This window comes from Hyperoodon ampullatus, assembly GCF_949752795.1.
Source record: "Hyperoodon ampullatus genome assembly, chromosome: 11".
Taxonomy (NCBI): Eukaryota; Metazoa; Chordata; class Mammalia; order Artiodactyla; family Ziphiidae; genus Hyperoodon; species Hyperoodon ampullatus.
The window spans coordinates 68,879,768-68,901,219 of NC_136924.1; the positions used below are offsets into that span (position 1 = coordinate 68,879,768).

The 21,452-nt window shown below is 40.6% G+C and overlaps 1 protein-coding gene across 11 annotated transcripts in view; it reads right to left on the reverse strand.

Moving 5' to 3' along the window:
* Positions 1-21,452, reverse strand: part of GRIP1 (glutamate receptor interacting protein 1) — a gene marked incomplete at both ends in the record, with an annotated part of 711,329 nt that overhangs the window by 182,703 nt on the left and 507,174 nt on the right. For all 11 annotated transcript variants that reach the window (XM_079716052.1, XM_079716060.1, XM_079716058.1 and 8 more), the window contains 2 exons: positions 1,379-1,524; positions 3,837-3,972. In XM_079716052.1, coding sequence (XP_079572178.1) covers positions 1,379-1,524; positions 3,837-3,972 — 282 coding nt within the window. The remainder of the gene's footprint in view (positions 1-1,378; positions 1,525-3,836; positions 3,973-21,452) is intronic.

A 21,452-nucleotide genomic window follows, 5' to 3' on the forward strand; every position in this document is an offset into this window, starting at 1 on the left:
GGGCTCATAAGTTATGCATTGATTTTCAACTGCGTGGAGGGCTGGCACCCCTAACCGCCTTGTTGTTCAAGAGTCAATTTTAATTAACTTATTTACTGTGGTTTTATTTTAATATCTGTCTTCGCCTGCTAGAATATAAATTCCACCGATGTACTTTGTGGGGACTGGAACATAGTGATGCCAATAAGTCATTGCTAAACAAATGAATTATTATCGGTTAGTAATAATCAGTCTGAGTTCTCAGTAGTATAGAAGAGCAAAGAGCTGACTTTGATGCCTACTAATTTGGGAAAGATTTAATTTAAGTCTCTGTAAAAATGAGAATAATAATGAAAATAATGCCTCTCTTACAGTTTTGATTGATTTATATATTTATTATTTAACAAAAACTTTTATAGTGTCGGGCACTGTCCTAAATGCTATACAAAACCTAACTCATTTAATCCTCATAACAGATCTGTGAGTAATACCATAGATTCCTAATATCATCCCCATTTTTCAGATGTGCAAACTGAAACACAAGAAGCTTAAGTAACTTTCTCAAAGGCATGTAGCTTGTAAAAGTTGGAGCTGGGATTTAACTGGCTTTTTTTTTTTTTTTTTTTTTGCGGTACTTGGGCCTCTCACTGCTGTGGCCTCTCCCATTGCGGAGCACAGGCTCCGGAGGTGCAGGCTCAGCGGCCATGGCTCACAGGCCCAGCCACTCTGTGGCATGTGGGATCTTCCCAGACTGGGGCACGAACCTGTGTCCCCTGCATCAGCAGGCGGACTCTCAACCACTGCGCCACCAGGGAAGCCCTTAACTGGCTATTTGACATCAAAGTTCAGCTCTGCTGTGCTGACTTTCTTTGTGGTGAGGATTTAAGTACCAATAAAAGGGGTTCCTTATAACGCTGGACATTTAGTAAGCTCTCAAAATATGTTGGCTGCGCTTTTATTATGTCTATTATTATTACTTAACAATGTATTCTGATTCTAGTTTCATGCTTCAGAAATGAACGTAACTATACAAGAATCAATAGAAATCACGTTAAACATGCTTTTCCTAAACTTAGTCACTAAGTACAAAGCCTGGATGGAACTTAGGCACAGAATTTATAAATATGTGGACAATTTATTAAAATAGCTTAAGTACAGTTATGATGTTCACAGATGGCCTTAATGAAACGTGAGTCCTAGATAATTGCATCATTATTTATGCTCTTTTACATTCTTCCTGAGTAGGCTATAGCAATTCAAATAAGTTTTAAATATTAAGAAACTATACTCTCCCATTCCTGTAATAAGACAATGATGGCAAAAGAGAAAAAGATAGGAACCAATAGTTTTAGGCCAAAACGTGGTGCAGCTGTTCTGCCCCTGGCTTGTAATGACTTACAGACTGGCGGCAGCTCGTACTCGACTTCAAGAACCACTCTTTCCCCGACGTTCTTCAGCAAGCTGATGATCTCGTCGTGGCGGAATCTGGCCAGGTTGATGCCATTCACTGCTTTGATATAGTCACCCACATCCAGCTGATCACTTCTGCAAAACAGAGAATGTCACCTCAGTGGACCCCTCCTTTCCGTAGGCCAGTCTGACCATACTTCCGTCTTCCCCATCATGGATAAGCATGCAAGCCCAGAATGCCGACGCAGCTGGAGTCCTGGCTCCTAGGATGTGGCTGGTTCCTAAGAGCGGGTGTGCAGCGGAGGGTGGACGAGAGAGACTCAGTGGATCCCTCTTCTCATGCTGGCTGCACACTTCGGAAGTCCTGTACTGGGTCTGCTGCTGTCTCCAATTTCTTCCTAACCCTCTACCTCTTTTACTTTTAAGGAGCACCGTAAAACAAAATAAAGAGAACGTTATTTTTAGTTGCTCTGCCCATAAAGAGGTGGTGCTCTTGGGGCAGATTATCCAGATCCTGGACACACTAGAATTTTCCCTTTCTTCTCATTCCCTCTCATTTTTGCTGCCTGCCTTTTGGACATTTCACCACTTTTGGTATCTTCACCAGGAGTGTGTCCAGGGCCAACCAGAGGGTGAGCTTATTTTGCTATTTATTGCTTATAGCGGGACTAATAAAAAAAAGTATTGGTGAAGAAGAAAGTGCAACAAAAGTACTGGCTTTCAGTAACATTCTCTCTTCACCATCGTAAGAGAACCTTGGCTCCTTTGGGGCTTTTAGTCAAACTCTCCTTTTAAACCAAGAGCAGGCAGCAAGAACTATGATAGGACTTAATTCAATAATATTTTCTCCCTGAATAAAAATACCAAGTTCATTTGTTTTACATAAGCCCAGCTCCAATCATTCCTCCTTCGAAGCCTCTGTAATCCGCTCTAGCCAGCAGTCCGTGTTGTCACTCTTAACTCAGGTTTACTGACTGACACTTATTTGGCAACTTAATTGCCTAATGCTCTGTGACAACCCTTATGTTGTTGCTTTTTACTATTATGCAATGCGATTATTGCTCCCAAACTTTTCATGTTTTTTATACCTTATTTCCCCCAATAGATTATAAACCCTCCTAGGGCAGGGATCTGATCTTTACTTATTTTGGTTTACTACCTGTTAAATGGTAGTGGCTTAAATAATAAATATTTGGTGATCGATAATACTCAACATAACTGGCACAGTGCTACATTTAATTATAGCATCAATACATGTGAAAACCACATTCTTACCCTCTCCCCTGCCAATCACACTTGCTTTAGGGGCTACATATGCAGAAGCCCTGGAGACATAGGAAGTCCTAGCATCATGGATTGGCCACAAATGTTAAAAGTTAAAGGAGGCTATGGTGTGGAAAGAACTCTCTTAAAAATCATAAAGGAAAAGAACATAAAAAAGAATGTATATGTATAACTGAATCATGTTGCGGTATAGCAGAAGTTAACACAACATTGTAAATCAACTGTCCTTCAATCACACAAAAAAATAAAAATGCAAAAAAAAGAAAAAAAAAAACCGAAGGAAGGAGACTAAGGTGCTTGTGTTGACATCAGCCTGTTTTACAAACAATTCCCCAGATCATGGAGCAATCAATTGGATTGAGCTTATAAACTGTACCAAAAGGTTGATCATCGAAAGTAATCACTATTTCAGGTGACACTTTATAAGTTAAGAACTCTAAAACTTAATTTGTGCTTACGTGGACACAAATATTGGTGTCCAGGACTTAAGGGACATTAACCTCACTTTGAATGAAACCTGGGCATTCCACCCCCTCTTTATGAGGTAGATTTAGAATTTGTCTGCAAAGCAAGCCTACCGCTGCCCAGCACCCAGGACATTCTGCTGTCAGCAAGATGCAGTGCAATCTGCAGTTCATCAGAACAAGGACAAAATGAGACCTGCTCACCCAAGACTTCTGTCTTTTTGGAAACCACCTCTTTGTCTTAATGAAAGGAAAATCTCACAAGTAGAAAAGTTGAGAATATGCAGGAGAAGCAAAATTGTTACTTAGAAACTTGGAGTTGGGCCTCCCTCATTTTCTAGGCTTGTCATATCCCTCTGTGGCAGTTTCCCCTTATCCACAGCATATGGGTCATCTGTTCCCCATTAGATGAGAGGACCATCTCACGCCCACTGCAGCCTGTCTGCTGTTCAGTGGCAATCTGAGGACTAGATCCATACAGACACTTTAAAATTAAAATCTTAGGAGAAGGCACGAGAGCTCCCTGGTGATTCTGGCACAGGCCAGCAAAGCCATGCTTCTGAAACGTACCCCCCTATGCTTCTGCCCGGCAGATAGCAGTGTCATTTGTTTACTAGTGACCTTTTCTGATGGAGCTTTAACTTTTGAATTAATTACATCATGCAGTCCTCTTTCTACGTTTCCACACAATGCAGTTACCTAGCAGCAATTCCTCCCTGCCGCAGATTAGATACTCTTGGCCTGCCGTCCTTGTCAATTCCACCCGAGACCGTCAGCCCGAGGGTGGTGCCTTCCTTCTTCATCAGTTCAACCACGGTGGAGCCCTTGAATTCCTCTGTTAAAAGAAAAGCATCTGCTTTAGTAAATGACAGTAGAAGCGCAAGGGGTTGTTTCTGTGGGTGGTGAAGGGACTCCTCCCCATAAACTCTTTGCACTTCTTCTTTTGTGGGTAAAGATCTGGGGCCTCTTTTCCATCGCAATTTGCAGAGTGTCTCATAAAGATGAGCATACAGATAAAGCGGAGCAGATATTCCATTACAGGTTATTAAAATGGGTAGTAGCAGTGGCGTAGTTCGCTCTAGATTCACAATAGTCTGACATGGCTTATGTACAAGGATAATATTCGCCCTTTGTTTTCTGTCCTTCTGAGTGACTTTCTCTGGTGTCTCTCCTTGTTAATTCCAAAGGGAAAAAGTGAGAGTCATAAGACAAGGGGCTAGAATGGAATTTTAAACAATGATACAAAAGCATATAGTGCAGACTCCAAGTTCCCGATACATTTTTGCTGAGGAAGCCAAGTGACACAAGAGAAGAGCTTTCTACAGGTTCAAGAAAAATATTATTGACTTTTCTTTTTTTTGGCTTTCAGAAAACAAAGTACAATAGCTTCATGTTATGACTTACATCATTTCTTACAAAATGTGTCACAGTATGTTAAAGCAGGGTTGGTCCTCAGAATCCCCAGGACACTTCTGTTAACCTCCCATTCTCTACTTTCGAAAATTTAAAATCTCACTGATCTTGTGGGGATAATGTCTACGCACCAAGAGGGAACCCACATCTTTTGATTTTAGGCAATACAGAAAGAAAATTTTAAGACTATCCTTGCTTTCAGAAATAAAAATGCATCAGTATTTACCTATCCAGAGGCTAACTACGATAAACATTGTTTTAAAATTCTCTGTTATGTTATCCCCCTCACTGCATACACTTTCTGGGTAGGGATGGGGAAACTGGACAGTTTTCCAATTCCTCTTGAATCAGGTTATGAATTTCAGGGGTTATGAACTTCTAGGACATCAGAGACACTCATATTAAAATTCAAGAACAGACTTTCTTTTTCAAAGTCAAAAAACCGAAAAGGTTACTTACACACCTCTGCCCTTTATTACACATGACAGAGCTAATTATAATTTCAAAATTTATGAATGCTTATCATAAAGGTTTTTAAATTGTTGCTGCTGGTCCACTATCCCATTAGCTGATTTAAAAAAATTGAATCATGTTAGGGAAAGAAATAATCTCTCATCTGATCTAGTGAGGAGAACAGAGTACTTGGGGAAAGAAGGCAACAGGGACAGGCCACTGATTTTGGTGTAATAATGTCAGTCTAGGCAGGACTTTCAAGATTGCCAGATCCTGTGACCTAAGCAGCCCTGCATACTTCCTTTTTCATGGCAGTTTCATGACACTGTATACATGAGTGGTTACTGCTCTTTAAAATAGAAGCCAAGGAAGAGTCAGTGAGTGTGAGTGATATCAGCTTCATTTACTACATTTTGAATGAGAGACCAAATAAAGATAGACATTCAAGAAGCAAAATTCTTGTCAAGTCCATAAAAGCACAGGGCCCTTTACATCATTAACCAGGAGCATTTGTAATAAAAGTCCACCACAGTGTGCATTTTACCTAAGCTCTCTTAACACAGAACAGAACAACCCTCTATATATCCCATAGAGACATACATAGGCCCAACTGATAGTTGAAGAGGTCAATTTAACAAACAACCCCTATCAGTCCTCCTTGGCAGAAGGCTAGGTATAAATTATTTTAAAAATAAGGTTAATAACTAAAGGAATGAAAATTACATAATGGATGATGACTTTCCATATTACAGAGACATAATGTATACAACAATTTTACCCAACAAATTATTTGCATTTTCTTTAAATATGTAGATTGACACTGTATGTTTAAGCACTTGATTTATAGAGCTTTACTTAAGGAGTTGGGAGCATGGGTTTTTTTTTTTTTTTTTTTTTTTTTTTTTTTTTTTTTTTTTTTTTTGTGGTACGCGGGCCTCTCACTGCTGTGGCCTCTCCCGTTGCGGAGCACAGGCTCCGGATGCGCAGGCTCAGCAGCCATGGCTCACGGGCCCAGCCGCTCCGCGGCACATGGGATCCCCCCAGACCGGGGCACGAACCCGTATCCCCTGCATCGGCAGGCGGACTCTCAACCACTGCGCCACCAGGGAGGCCCTAGGGAGCATGGGTTTTTAAGGGCCTGTCTTAAAGGTCAATCAGAAATGCACAAAGAAGCAACTATAAAATAGTAGTAACAGACAAGTGAGAAATAAGTTTCAATTAGTAAGAATTTCATTTGTACTTTGGTTTTCAGGAGTGTGCTTCCTGAATAGAATGGGATACCAGGACGTAAGTGCAGCCTTAAGGGACGTGGACAATGCAGTTTCCTCCAGAAGGAACCAGGTCCTTCCCAGGTCTCTGGCTGAATCCTGAAAAGCTAGAAAAGCTAAATTCAATTAGTTTGATTTGATCTCTGTTAAAATACAAATCCATCTGGGCTACTTTTTAAACTGGTAATAGTCAATTACCCTCTTGTTTAAAAATATTTCAAATCTTTCCCCAAGAGCTAGTTTAAAAACACGAAACAGGGCTTCCCTGGTGGCGCAGTGGTTGAGAGTCCGCCTGCCGATGCAGGGGACACGGGTTTGTGCCCTGGTCCGGGAAGATCCCACATGCCGCAGAGCGGCTGGGCCCGTGAGCCATGGCCGCTGGGCCTGAGCGTCCGGAGCCTGTGCTCCACAACGGGAGAGGCCACAACAGTGAGAGGCCCGCGTACCGCAAAAAAAAAAAAAAAAAAAAAACACGAAACAAAGAAAATATTAATGTACCAGTTAACTGAGTAATTTGTGTATTCATTGATTCAAGCATTTATTGAGTGCTTACTATGAGTCAGACAATGAAACTCAAAGACAGAAAAAGTCAGAGATGCTTAAAGCCTAGTCACAGAGGCAAATGAGTCACAGGGCACCATGCCACAGTGTTGGTTGTGGGGAAGGCGGCCACAGAGGAGATGGTCCTGGCAACAATGTAAAATGAAAACTTGCTGTTCCAAATGCAACATCTATTTCACAATTTTGTCTTCTGTCTAATCTGCCTGTACTTATCAATCAGGATAAGTGGAGAAGAACAGACCTATGGCAGAATCTAAATTAGGCAAAACTCAGAGATAAAGACAGAATATTGTTGCAAGAAAATGTGCTGAATCACAAGAATGTTAACTGCCAATAAGTATCTCTAGTCCCTGAAGGACTGACTAAATCATTTATGGGTGTTTCTGAAGAAAGGAGAAAAGAAGCAGTCTGGAGAGGGAGGAACATGTTTCTGGCGTTGGCTTTCTGCTAACCTGCACTCTCCACTAGACTAATCACTCATTTTATGTCTTTTTTGGTGTTTAATGCTTGCATAATGATCTAATGGCAAGGAGAAATGAAGACAGATGCATTCATTTGCATAAATTCGCTTGTATATCAAGGCTTACTGAAAAAAGCTCGCAGTGAAACAGTGGAACTTGGGCAAATCAATATATATTAACAGTTTCTTTCTTTGTGATTTAAATTACAAATACCCCTCCCCAAATTAAGAGGATTCTGTAGTAAAGACTGCAGTCTCTCCAAATTAGCAAGCAGCACAGGGAACAGATGATACCCAACTGGCAAGGAATGAGACGGTTCTGGATTTGACGGTTTCCTTAATCACCATATTTAATTATATTAGAAAAGAAATTGCAGGTTTACATCTGTACCAGCACACACTCAACCAACGAGAATCTCACTGATAGAATGAGATTTAGTTGTCTGCTGTTTTTCTTTGGGCTTGAAATTGAATCCTCTTAATTACTGAACTCCAGAAAGTTTTCAGAAAAGTAACAATGATACCTGGCAAAAACAAGAGAAGTATGAAAAATTCTTGCAAACAAATAAGAAAATTCCATAACATAGATGGTTAAAAAATTAATATGAAGAAAACCATAGCCTTTTATAAACAAACAACTAGTTAGAAGTTAATCACAGAAGAAAAAAACCATTTAGTCTGAAAATGTAGTGGATTACATTGATTGATCTTCTAATATTGATCCAATCTTGCATTCCTGAAATAAACTCCACTTGCTTATGGTATATAATTCTTTTTATATATTGCTGAATTTTATTTGCTAATATTTTGTTAAGGACTTTTTTTGCATCTATATGCATGAGGGATATCATCTGTAGTTTTATTTTTTTCTTCGGTTTGGGTATCAGGGTAATAATACTAGCTTCATAAAATGAATTGAGAAACACATCCTTTCCTCTTCTATTTTCTGGAAGAGATTGCGTAGAGTTGGTGTTTATTCTTTTTAAAATATTTGTGTAATTTTCAATGAAGCCATCTGGGTCTGGACATTTCTTCTTTTTGGAGTTTTAAAATTACAAATTCATTTCCCTTAATAGTTACAGGGCTATTCAAATGATCTATTTCAGGTTCAGTGAGTTGTGGTAGTTTGTGCTCTTCAAGGAACTGGTCCATTTCAATCAGATGATAATCCTTGCAGGTGGGGAACTGGGCAATGGTTTTTTGTGGGGTTTTTTTTGTTTTGTTTTGTTTTTTTGGCGGTACGCGGGTCTCTCACTGTTGTTGCCTCTCCCGTTGCGGAGCACAGGCTCCGGACGCACAGGCTCAGCAGCCATGGCTCACGGGCCCAGCCGCTCCACAGCATGTGGGATCTTCCCGGACCGGGGCACAAACCCGTGTCCCCTGCATCAGCAGGCAGACTCTCAACCACTGCGCCACCAGGGAAGCCCGGCATTGGTAGTTTTTAAACCTCCCCAGGTGATTCTTATATGTAGTCAAGATTGGGAGACACTGATTTAGGGCTTAGTGCACGAGGAAAGATTGGTGGTGGAAATCAGGCTGGGAAGCAAACAAAGGAAGTGCTCAGCTTTGAGTTTTAGAAAAGTTTTAGCCTGTTATTAGCATAAAGCAGTAGATTTGGTAATGATGACATGAACTGTTGAGGAGGAAGGCATTAGATTTGGATCAAGGAGAACCATTAGAAGGTCACTGCAGTACTATAAGGTATTAATTAAGTTAGGCTAGGTTGTGTCAACAAATTCAAAAACAAACAATGGCTCAACCACAGCAGAAGCTTATTCCACTCATATATTTACAAGCCTGTGATGGGTGTTCCCAATCAGCAGCCTGCTCCCCTTTACAAAGAGATTCAGGGATCTCTGCTCTTTTCCATTTTGTGACTCTGTCATCCCCCAGGGATCTGGTTCCCAAACTGTGCACAAGGTGCCTCAAGGTTTCAAAGGGAACTCATGGGAGCACAGTGGAGTATCTTAAAAATCTGAAGGAATTACAGCCATGTGTGATATCAGTTGGGCACACCACCACCTACTAGCAGTTTTGTTCAACATTAGAACACACAACCCTGCTTTTGTTGATGGCCTATATCTTTCCAAAGCTGGGTTTTTTGGTGGTGTCTATGACAAAAAGGAAGTTCTGTGTGAAAGTCAATGAGGAACAGGAAATGAGTTTGTCAGTATTTCATTTGATTTGAAGGTCTGAGAAACTGTGCAATGCCTAACAAGCACACACATACCATTACTATTTGTGATTCTTTAAAGTTATACGTATTATATTTCTTCAAATGGCTACTAAATGGTTAGGAGATAATATGTATTATGTTGTTTGGACCTAACTACTTAATAAGTGGAACTACTGATATTTCACTTGACCTAGAGGTGCTGTGAAAAAATTACTGAGACATCAAGGGCTCTGTGAACTGAGAAAGTTTGAGAACTTCTGCCTTAGGACTTTATCTTGTCTGCATTTCCCTGAGGGAAGGGGAAAAAGCTCTCAAAAGCCACCACTGGCCTGCTTCTGTTCATATCCCCAGGGCAAGAACTTGTTCCACGTCCACACCTAACTGCAAGGGAGGCTAAGAATTGGAGTGTGGACAGATGCCAAGGCAATGAGGGAAGTGTAGACTTGGGGGGGCAGGTAGGCAACACATGAAAAACTGAAATCCATCATAGCTATGTGGATGGCACGAACTCCAGATACACCGAGGAAGAACTTCCCTGAGTTAGAGATAAATTAGTGTGCGGGGAGTGAGGAGCTAGGACAGACAAGCGGATCTCAAGATCTCCACCTTGTTTGACTAGGAATCCAGAAAAGAGAGGAAGCGAATCCAGAAAAGAGAGGAAGGGAATCCAGAAAAGAGAGGAAGGGAATCCAGAAAAGAGAGGAAGGGAATCCGGAAAAGAGGGGAAGGGAATCCAGAAAAGAGAGGAAGTTTGTGCTGTTGAGACTGATTGGAGGGGGCAAAGTCACGTGATAGAATGCCAGTTAGAGAGAAATCAAATGAGATTTAAGTTCTAGGGAAAAACCTAGTCTTAGAATAGTTTTTGTCACACCCCAAAGGGTCTGTAAGACCCTCACCTTAGAGCCATATCACAAAAAGAAAGAGAAGCATTTTAAAAGCAACCACCAGGACTTCCCTGGTGGCGCAGTGGTTAAGAATCTGCCTGCCAATTCAGGGAACATGGGTTCAATCCCTGGGCCAGGAAGATCCCACATGCTGTGGAGCAACTAAGCCCGTGCGCCACAACTACTGAGCCTGCGCTCTAGAGTTCGCGAGCCACAACTACTGAGCCCATGTGCCACAACTACTGAGCCCGTGTGCCACAACTACTGAAGCCTGCACACCCTAGAGCCCGTGCTCTGCAACAAGAGAAGCCACCGCAGTGAGAAGCCCACACACTGCAATGAAGAATAGTCCCTGCTCGCCACAACTAGAGAAAGCCTGCACACAGCAACGAAGATCCAACGTGGCCAAAAAATTTAAAAAATAAATAAAAAAGCCATGTAACAGCAACCACCATTGGCACATTCAGCAAAATAGACCCTGGGAGCTCTTTACTTACTGAAGTTCCATTCACTAGATTTTTAAAAGTATATCATAAACAGTAAAATAGAAATACTATTGATAAAAATAGTATTTTTTATTGAATAAAAAATTAATAGTATATTTTATTAAATATAATAGCAAGAGTATTAAAAATGCTATTGATATATTTATTGTATAAATACTTTATACAGTAAGTCACAGATTTTCAAATGCTAGTGACAGAGATAGTGTTCTGTTCCCTCCTGTATCTCCAGTGCCTAGAATGGCACCTGGCACTGTGGTAGGTGCTTCCTGGGAGCTACTGAATGAGTGGGCACGTCAGTCCCAACACAGGGAATTATGAGCTGGAGATGAGCATCGGCTTGTGGCAAACAGAATTCTTGCTGGATGGTGCCAAAGCAAAATGATAAAGTGGCGGAATTTGAACAGGAGCAGACAGAGTTATTTCTCTAAGCTACTTTGGTTGATTATTTTTTACCATTGCCTTCATTAAGGGTGATTGAGGCTCATACCAGAATACTATAGCTATTCCTGTGTATTACTTTTGGAGAGAATATTATTGCTCACAATGCAGTCTTATCTGTATATTACTTTTAGTGGTGCCACTAGGATGTTTATCTCCCTCAGGAAATAAACAGATGCTTTTTCCAATACTCATTTCAAGTTCCTTCTAACATCCCCTGCTTCAGCAAAGCTGTTGGGCTCAAAGCTGGGTTTCTGTGATGAATGGCTGCATTTTCTGTCTCAGTTCTTGCCACCCAGACTAGCAGGGAAAGGTCTTCTGGCACTTTCCACCTTTGTATAGTGACATGAAGGATGTACCAGAATTTTTCTCATCCCCTGGGAATCTGAACATAAGTTAGATTCATGGCAGGGATGTACAGCACATAAATATTACCTCCCACAAATATTCATGTGAAACAAAATTATGATAGGTATTTATCTCCCACAGTGATGGGAGGGCTGGATTAATATCTGTAAGTTACTCAGATCACCTCAAGAGAAAGAGGATACACAAATATGTAGTACCAGCCACAAAAATCTGAGACCCCTGAAAGTATGCGATGTATAGATCAGCATTTTAAAAAATAGATAAAGCAGAAATGTGGACTCTTGGTGTAATTGACTCAGATATATTAAGTATTTTGAGCCATTTAGAAGAAATATCACTGCTTTTAAATTATGGCAATAGTAGGATTCTTTCAGTTTTCCACTGTTCCAAAATCAATAATTTAATTGTCAAAATTTTCTATTAAGCTTCCCAGTGTCACAACTTATAAGTTATTTAATTTTTTTTCATCTTAGTTTCCTTACCTGAAACAAGGATAATAAAAGTACCTACCCTTATGTGAAGAAAAAGAACCCTCCTACACTGTTGGTGGGAATGTAAATTGGTGCAATCACTATGGAGAACACTATGGAGGTTCCTTAAAAAACTAAAAATAGAACTACCATATGATCCAGCAATCCCACTCCTGGGCATATATTCATAAAAAGCTCTAATTCGAAAGATATGTGCACCCCAATGTTTACAGCAGCACTATTTACAAGAGCTTAGGCATGGCAACAATCTAAATGTCCACTGGCAGATGAATGGATAAAGAAGATGTGTGTATATATATATATATATATATATATACACATACACACACACAATGGAATATTACTCAGCCATAAAACGAATGCAGTAATGACACTTTCAGCAATATGGATGAATCTAGAGATTATGATATTAAGTGAAGTAAGCCAAAGACAAATATCACATGATATCACTTATACGTGGAATCTAAAATAACAGTAGAAATGAACTTATTTACAAAACAGCAATAGAGTCACAGATGTAGAAAACAAACCTATGGTTACCAGGGGGGATGGTGGGGAGGGATAAATTAGGAGGATGGCATTAACATATACATACTACTATATATAAAATAGATAACCGACAAGGACCCACTGCATAGCACAGGGAACTATACTCAATATTTTGTAATAACCTATAAGGGAAAAGAATCTGAAAAAGAATGTGTGTGTGTGTATATATATATAACTGAATCACTTTGCTATACACCTGAAACTAACACATTGTAAATCAACTATACTTCAATAAAAATATATATCTTCAAATAAAGTTGTATAATTTTTGCTATAAAATATTTACTGCTTCTCATACACCACTCTCTGCTCTTGCTTTTAGATCAAGCATAAGAATTTGTTTTCAGAATATGAGTCAAGGGTACGATTCCTAGAGAACCATGTGGTGGCATCTGGAATCACTGAGATATGTACATTCCTGTGCACACACGTGCGTGTGGGCACACACACACCTGGCCCAGAGAAGCACACACACCATACCACCACATTCATGATGAGCAGGCCCTGGAAACAACACAACATTGTAAATTAACTATACTTCAATTTTTAAAAATGGTTAAAAAAAAAGTACCTACCTTTAGGGTGTTGTGAAGATTAAGTGATAAAATTCTCATAAGGGACTTATTATAGTACCTGCCACATAGTAAGTGTTCAATATATATGTTAGTCACAGTATTACGGTTGTCAGCATTATTATTATCTGGATATAGGAAAATTCCAGATATGTAGGTTGCCAATCTTCTGCTGTATTTTGGTTGTTATGAATAGAAGACAAAACAATTAGCAGCAGTATTCAACCACTTGTGGAATCACAGAATCCTTTGCGAATCTAAAGAAAGCCTCTTCCCAGAAAAATTTTGTATACAGTTTCAGGGGAATTCATGGATACCCTGAACTCTATCCATGTACTCTACATAGAAATCCTGAAGATCTTAAGTCAGATCAGATTTGAGCAATGTGAAAATCAAAGTACATCCTCTGCTAGGCTGACATTTTATAAACTGTGTGCATGTCAGGTAGGGAGTCATGAAACAGCAAATAATGTCAAACCTATCAGTGACATGTTCCTACGTAGTCATCTAAAAATCAAGATGAAACCATATTCAAGACATCAGAAACACGAAGTGACTCACCTCGGTGAAACTCCCCTGATTCCTGAGCAGGACTGCCCAAGGGGTGGACATTTATATCTGAGAATCCATAAGGACCAGCAAAAGGCACTGGCCAGGAGATCCAACAATTGCACTTGTCTCAAGAGCCCCAGGCAATTTTGCTTTGGGAAGGCTCCCAGTCTGCAACTTTTTACTTGCAGGTGGTTGTACTCACATTTTTAAAGTTGTTGACATGATTGAAACCTGGATTCTACAAGTGAAACTAAGCAACTAGCACAGCTAACTTTGAAATTACTCTGATCTTCAATGTTCTCCTAGAGAAGCTAACTGCATTCTTACAGCTATTTGTGGATCATTTTGGTCCAAAAATATTTTGTGAGCATCTGTTATTGTCAGACTCTGTGCTAGGGGCTAGCATTTCCAAGACCCATAATCACAGCCTCTACCTTTCTGCATTCTAAATGTCTAAGAGACAAATGTCTATACTTTCAATGAAATGTGGTTGGTGCACAGCATGGCCTGGGAGCCTGAAGAAAAACAAACAGTTCAATCCGTGGTCCTGAGAAAGCCCCTGTAGGCTATGGATGTGTATTTGGAGGTTTAAATACTTTCTTTAGGGGAGAGTAGGAAATTTACTTGCAATATTACTATTATTTCCATCCAATAGTTGGAGAAATAGACGTATCAACATTTGCTTAGCAAATTAATGAGATATTGCTGGGGGAGGGTCTTTTATTTTTGCATGACTTTTAGGATATCCTTTTGGCTAGTATCTTATATTAAATAACTATTTAGATATGAAAACCCAGAGCTCCCATACTAGGATTAGAGTGATCAGATGGTCTGGTCTGGGAGCCCAGCTGAACAAGGGATGAGAAATATGTCTTGTTCAGCTGGGTGAGTGAGAAGAAAGAAACACTCTGTAAGCAAAGGAAAACCCTGAAATTCGAAAAGATACATGCACCCCCATGTTCATAGCAGCACTATTACAATAGCCAAGACATGGAAGTAACCTAAATGTCCATTGACAGATAAATGGATAAAGAAGATGTGGTATATATGTACAGTGCAATATTAGCTGTAAAAAGAATGAAATAATGCCATTTGCCGCAACATGGATGGACCTAGAGATTATCATTCTAAGTGAAGTCAGTCAGATAGAGAAAGACAAATACCACATGATATCACTTATACATGGAACCTAAAATATGATACAAATCAACATATGTATGAAACAAAAACAGACCCACAGACATAGAGAACAGACTTGTGGTGGCCAAGGGGGAGGGAGAGGTAGGGGAGGGAAGGAATGGGAGTTTGGGATTAGCAGATGCAAACTATTACACTTAAATGGATAAACAACAAGGTCCTACTATATAGCACAGGGAACTATATTCAATATCCTGTGACAAACCATAATGGAAAAAAATATGAAAAAGAATATATATGTATAACTGAGTCACTTTGCTGTACATCAGAAATTAACACAACATTGTAAATCCACTATACTTCAATAAAATTTAAAAGCAAAAATTCAAAAAAAAAAAAAAAGAAAAAGGAAAACCCTGAGACAGACAGACATCAGGTAAGGCTGCACTGGCAGCTAGTGAGAGTAAATTATCAAGGAGTTAGGAGCTTAGCTAGTGCCCAAGACAGGGAGCTAAACACTGTTCAGGGGCCTTTGTGTCTTCAAAGACAATTAAAAGAACAATGCTTGGGGGAAACATTCTTTCTGCCTGAAAAGGAAATGAAGGGAGGATAAACTTCAACAGGAAATCAGACTTCTTGAATAATCAGGACAAAATGGGACTTAGAGCTACACCTGCTTGGCCTCCTCCTTCCATGGAGACCAAAGTACCCGTGAGTCTACCATGAGTGAGATAACTGGATTGAAGAGAAAAATTAAAATGAAGAAATCCCTGACAACGTTTAAGATTATCCATCCTTTTAAAGCAGTTAATCCTTCTCAAAATGGTTCACATCTGTCATCTAATTTAACCTTCAGCATAACCCTGTGAAGAGGATAACACTTCCATTTTATAAATCAGGAAACTTGAGACTTGAAAATTGGTTTGTTAGGCAGAAATCTGTATCTGTTTTAGGTGCATGGGATTGCCTTCTCATATAACTGGATGCTATAAATGTTCAAACAGTCATAAAGTAATTGCTAAACAATGGATGCAAAAACATGTAGTTGAAATACTACTGAGAAAGGAGCTGAAAAATAAGGCCAGCCTTAGGCCAACTCCAAGCCACCAGGGCAACAGTAAATCAGTAAATCCATCCCTATCATTTTGTTACAGATGTCAGAGGCATTTATTTGACTCTCTTGTTTTATGAGACATGATCCATTTCAAAGGAACAGATGGAAAACTGCAGTCACTGCAGATAACCAAGAAGCAAGGCATCAGGGGAGCCCTGTGGACTCTCCATGGAGAAGGCAAGCAGCCTGCTGCAGTGAGTTTCCATTTTATTCGAGCCCTACTGAGACCCCGCTGGAATCCAGAACTGGAGGAGGCTGTGCTGCCCACGTCAAGGACAGCTCCCCCATCCTATATCCACATCCTCCCTGTCAGCTTCCTCCACCCTGACAAGGAGGGTAGCCTTCTCTCCTGGTCCCTCTCCTGGTCCAGCTCTTTTTTTCCTGCTCTACTTGAGAGACAACATATTCTTGTCTCAAGGGAAAGGCTCTCCCTTAGGGTGAGCAGCAAGGAAGTGAGCAGACCAACCAGAGTCATTATTATTATTTCCTTTGCTGAGTCCATACTTGTATTAGTACATCAACTGTCCTATATAACACCACCTTACCTAACTATCTTGTAGCCTCAATCTGAGTATGAAATGTTTTAGTCCTTTCCATCCATCCATCTATCCCTCTCTTCATCTACCTCTCCTTCATCCATCCATCCATCCATCCATCCATCCATCCATCCATCCATCCATCCATCCTTCCGCTGGAAAAATCTAATGATCATTTGCTAAATGGTAGGCACCTTGCTACCTAGCAGTAAACAAGACAGACTTCATCGTTGCCCTCAGGAATTTATATTCTAGTAGGAATTGCAGATCCCAAGCAATTAAAAAATAATAATAAATCTGATTAGTGATGATTAGTGAAATAAAGAGTGAGGGTTCTAGTCTGGGGCTAACTAGGGAACAACTGCTTGAAAAATATTTGCAGCTAGTTCATTATGCCCTGGAAAAATCAGCCATATTGCCTTGGGCAAGTCACTAAACCCTCTCTGGGTATTAATCTCTGAACTACAAAATGAGAGAATAGAACTAAATGGTTTAAAAAGTACCACATTTCTTTGACTCCAAGACACCAGCACTTTTAAGGAACGCTATTGTTTTATCTACCACTAAGAAATGCTGCCCATTAAATTACAACATAATGCTTTCTTACCACTAAGTTTAAAATTTTTTTGTACTTACAAATGAACTTGAAGTGCATACATAAGAAGGAAGATGTAAGTTAAAGTCAGTTAAGGGACTTCTATATCTTCTTCACATTCACTTTCTGAACCAGTGTCACTGATGTCTTTATTTGCCATATGACATTGTTCTCTGGACCTCAAGAACACTGATGATGCCGATTTCTGAGAGAGGGCTATGTTACTGTCTCTTGGTCTTTCTTCCAAGCTGCTGAGACCCCTTTTGGCCAGTTATGATGCTTATGCTTCCTTGATCTTCCCCCAAAGTGTCAACAGAATGTTTTAGACAACAGTGCATGTTCCTGCCTCAAATGGTCCTTAAATGATTTATTGCCTGAAACTTCAAGGGGCTGCATTTATCCAATCATATTACCAGGAATTACAACCAAGTAAGAGCATGCACAGGCAATAACGATGACATCACAACCACTGCAGGTTCGAGAACAACTGTAAGGTGCATCCTGGTTTCATGGTAGTTAAAATGGGGGGGTGGGCGGTCTTCAAATAAATGAAATACGGTGTTTCTCCAAACTCCCCTTTCAACTGAAGTTCTTAGGTACCCAAGGATGGAGGAGGCCACACAGACACAGTTCTAACTAAATCCCTTGTCCTAACTTCAGCTCCTCCTATCTGTTTTCTCTTCTGTTTCTCCATGTAAGATTTTGTTTCCAAAGAAGTTTCTACTGGGAAAAAACAGGTGTGAACCCACTCTCAGCTCTGGCATTCTGTAAGTCTGTAATAATAATGCACAGCTAAAGCTACTGACTCAAGCTTCCAGGACCTTCACTGCCACAGGCTTCTTCTAAAGCCTTGGTAGAGGTCCTAGCAAGGTGTTCACATGGTCACATGGTTTTGTAAAATCTTAAAAAGACATTTTTGTATTTTTTTCCTGAAAAAGCTGCCTACCCTCAAATTGTATAAGCTTTGGGTACCACAAAAACCTATATTTTCCTTTGATCACACCATTTTACATCTCTATACCACTGGAAGAGGCGTCTAGCAGTGTTACATTTTCTCATTTGATTCTCACAGAAACCCAGCATCTTAAAAATGAAAACACAGAAGCTTTTCAAGGTTAGATGATTTGCCTAAGGACACCATATCAGGCAAACCATTTTGCTAGAACTTAAAGCCAGGTGCTCTCAACTCTGAATTCAGGCTTCTTTTCACAACATCACTTTGGTTAACATGGGTTGCCTTGGCTTGGTAGGTTGCCAAAGTGACTCTCGCCAAAAAAAAAAAAAAAATCCAAATTCTAACAAAAAATTCTAAGACTGTTTTTCTTTTCCTTCTTGAATGTAAGTATGAAACACAAAACCATGGGTGGTTCCAGCGGATTGTGAAAGTCACTTTCACGCAACGGGTAAAAGAATATTTGCTGATTTGTATTGAGTTAGTGACCTGTCAGACCGTCATTTGGAAAGCCACACCAGTCCCAGAAAATAACAACTTTGTGTTGAAGTTCATGAGAAATATGCTCAGCTGAATGTTGAAAGAAAAGTCTTACTCTTTCTTTTTGTTGTTGTTTTGTTTAATCTTTGTTCCACTCAGTGATATACACACACAGGAACATTTTTTTCTCATATCTGAAATCTCGATATATATTTCTTGAAAAAATATTACTCCTGTCTTTTTTTCCTCCATTGCATATTTCTCTTTAACAGATTCATCATGTGGTCTGAATACAATATCCACCCCTGTTATCAAGTATGAACAGGGCAGAGAACAGTTTCTTTTTAAAAGCACACTGCCCTACCAATACCTTTAAAATCTATTAAAGAATATCTCACCAAGCCCAGGAGAGCATTACAATAATTGCTTCTCCTAGCCAGGTGAAAAAGAACATATCTGTCAACAAAGAAGTGCAGAAGCAATTAACACCTCAACACTCTACTGGGAAATCGCTTACATTAAAGAAATAACAGGGATGCATCATGGTTATTGTATTTCTAATATTTAGTCACTCGCATGGCTGTAGAGTGCCTCAGTCATCCCCCTCCCCACCTCCCCAGCACAACAGGGCCAGGTGCTAGTGTGTGCGTGACTCAGGGTGTATTTGGGTGTTGGCACATGTGGTGCATGTGGTTCTTTGGTCACATTTCTCAGAGGCTGAATGCAGAAATAGGGCTGGTGTGTGCACTGATGCAATTCACATGCAAGGCTATGTATGTCTTAAATCAATAATTTCTCAGGCATAAAAAACAGCTTTCTGGGGCTTCCCTGGTGGCGCAGTGGTTGAGAGTCCGCCTGCCGATGTAAGGGACATGGGTTCGTGCCCCGGTCCGGGAAGATCCCACATGCCGTGGAGCGGCTGGGCCTATGAGCCATGGCCGCTGAGCCTGCGTGTCTGGAACCTGTGCTCCGCAATGGGAGAGGCCACAACAGTGAGAGGCCCGCGTACCGCAAAAAACAAACAAACAAACAAATAAAACAAACAGCTTTCTGGATTCTGTGCTGCCACAATGGAACCGCCTTGTTCATCCTCTTCCATGGCTGGGCTACTAAACAGAAAGTTTATGTTTACCAAGCCTTCAGTGCAAACAGCAGAGGCTGAACTGGTGAGTGAATCAGAAGGGTAAAAAGCCTCGTTAGTCACCAGCAAGATCTAGAGAGAGTCTAGAAGTCCAATCCATCATCTCGCCCTCTTCCCAGTAATGTTACACGGCCTTTATTGAGTGCAGTCTAGGTACACAAACCTGATTAGGGTTTTGAGAGGCCCAGAAGCTGAAAAGAGGGCTTGCACCTCTGCAAATCTTAGTCAAGGTAAAATGCATTTCTTTCCTTCCTCCCCACCCCACCCCACCCCACCCCACCCTACCCTTCCCTTAAAGCTCAGCTGTTTTTTTTTTGTTTGTTTTTTTTGTTTTTTTGCAGTACACGGGCCTCTCACTGCTGTGGCCTCTCCCGTTGCGGAGCACAGGCTCCGGACGCGCAGGCTCAGCGGCCATGGCTCACAGGACCAGCCGCTCTGCGGCACGTGGGATCCTCCCGGACCGGGGCACGAACCCGTGTCCCCTGCATCGGCAGGCAGACTCTCAACCACTGCACCACCAGGGAAGCCCAAAGCTCAGCTGTTTTAAGAGGGACCAAAGTCACTGTCAGAATTCTCAGGGAAAATCATATAGGCTGCTCTAGTTCCCATTTACACAGGGGAAGTCAGGTAAAAATGAAAACAATACCATGCAAAACACCTATCCTTCTGAAACTATTTCAAAAAATTACAGAGGAAGGAACACCTCCAAACTCATTCTATGAGGCCACCATCACCTTGATATCAAAACAAGACAGAGATACCCCCCAAAAAAGAAACTTACAGGTCAATATCACTGATGAACAGAGACGCAAAAATCCTCAACGAAATACTAACAAACCGGATCCAACAATACATTAAAAGTATCATAAACCATGATCAAGTGGGATTTAACCCAGGGAGGTTAAGGATTCGTCAGTAACCACAAATCAATCAATGTGATATGCTACATTAACAAAGTGAAGAATAAAAACCATATGATCATCTCAATTGATGCAGAAAAAGCTTTTGATAAAATTCAACACCTATTTATGATAAGATACCATGCAAGAAGAATAGCAGCAACAAATGCATAAAGATGCTGCAGGAGACTTTGGAGGAGGGCAGTTTGTTCACCTTGTCTGGTGGCTGAATTAAATCACAGATGATCTTAAAGGTCATCTGGTTCAAGACCTACCTCCATTTGATTTTATTTACAGTCACCATCCAGTCCTGTCTGAGTACCCACAGTGTGAGAAACTAATCTTCTCAGAAAGCTACCTATGTCTTCTTCAGACAGTTTAAATGAATACTAGCTACATATATTAGGCACCTTAAAGGTACTGGGCCTGAGTTAGTATGCTGTGGCAGACAGATGCTAAGGTGGTCATTCATCATGCCTAACTTCTGACTATGAGGCCCTGTATTATCCCCTTTTTTTGAGTGTGGGTGTCACCTGTGACTTGTCTCTAACCAGTAGAATATGGCAAAGGTGCTGGGATGTATGTGATGACATGTAAGTGATTACGCACGTAAGGCTGTAGCACCCATCTTGCTGGAGCCTCTCCTGCCCTTGTGGGTTTTGGAAAAGCAGGCAACTGGGTTAGGGCTGAAGGCCTCTGGCTGACAGCCAGCAAGAAACCGAAGCCCTGAACTGAATTCTGCCAACACCCTGAGTGAGCTTAAAAGCAG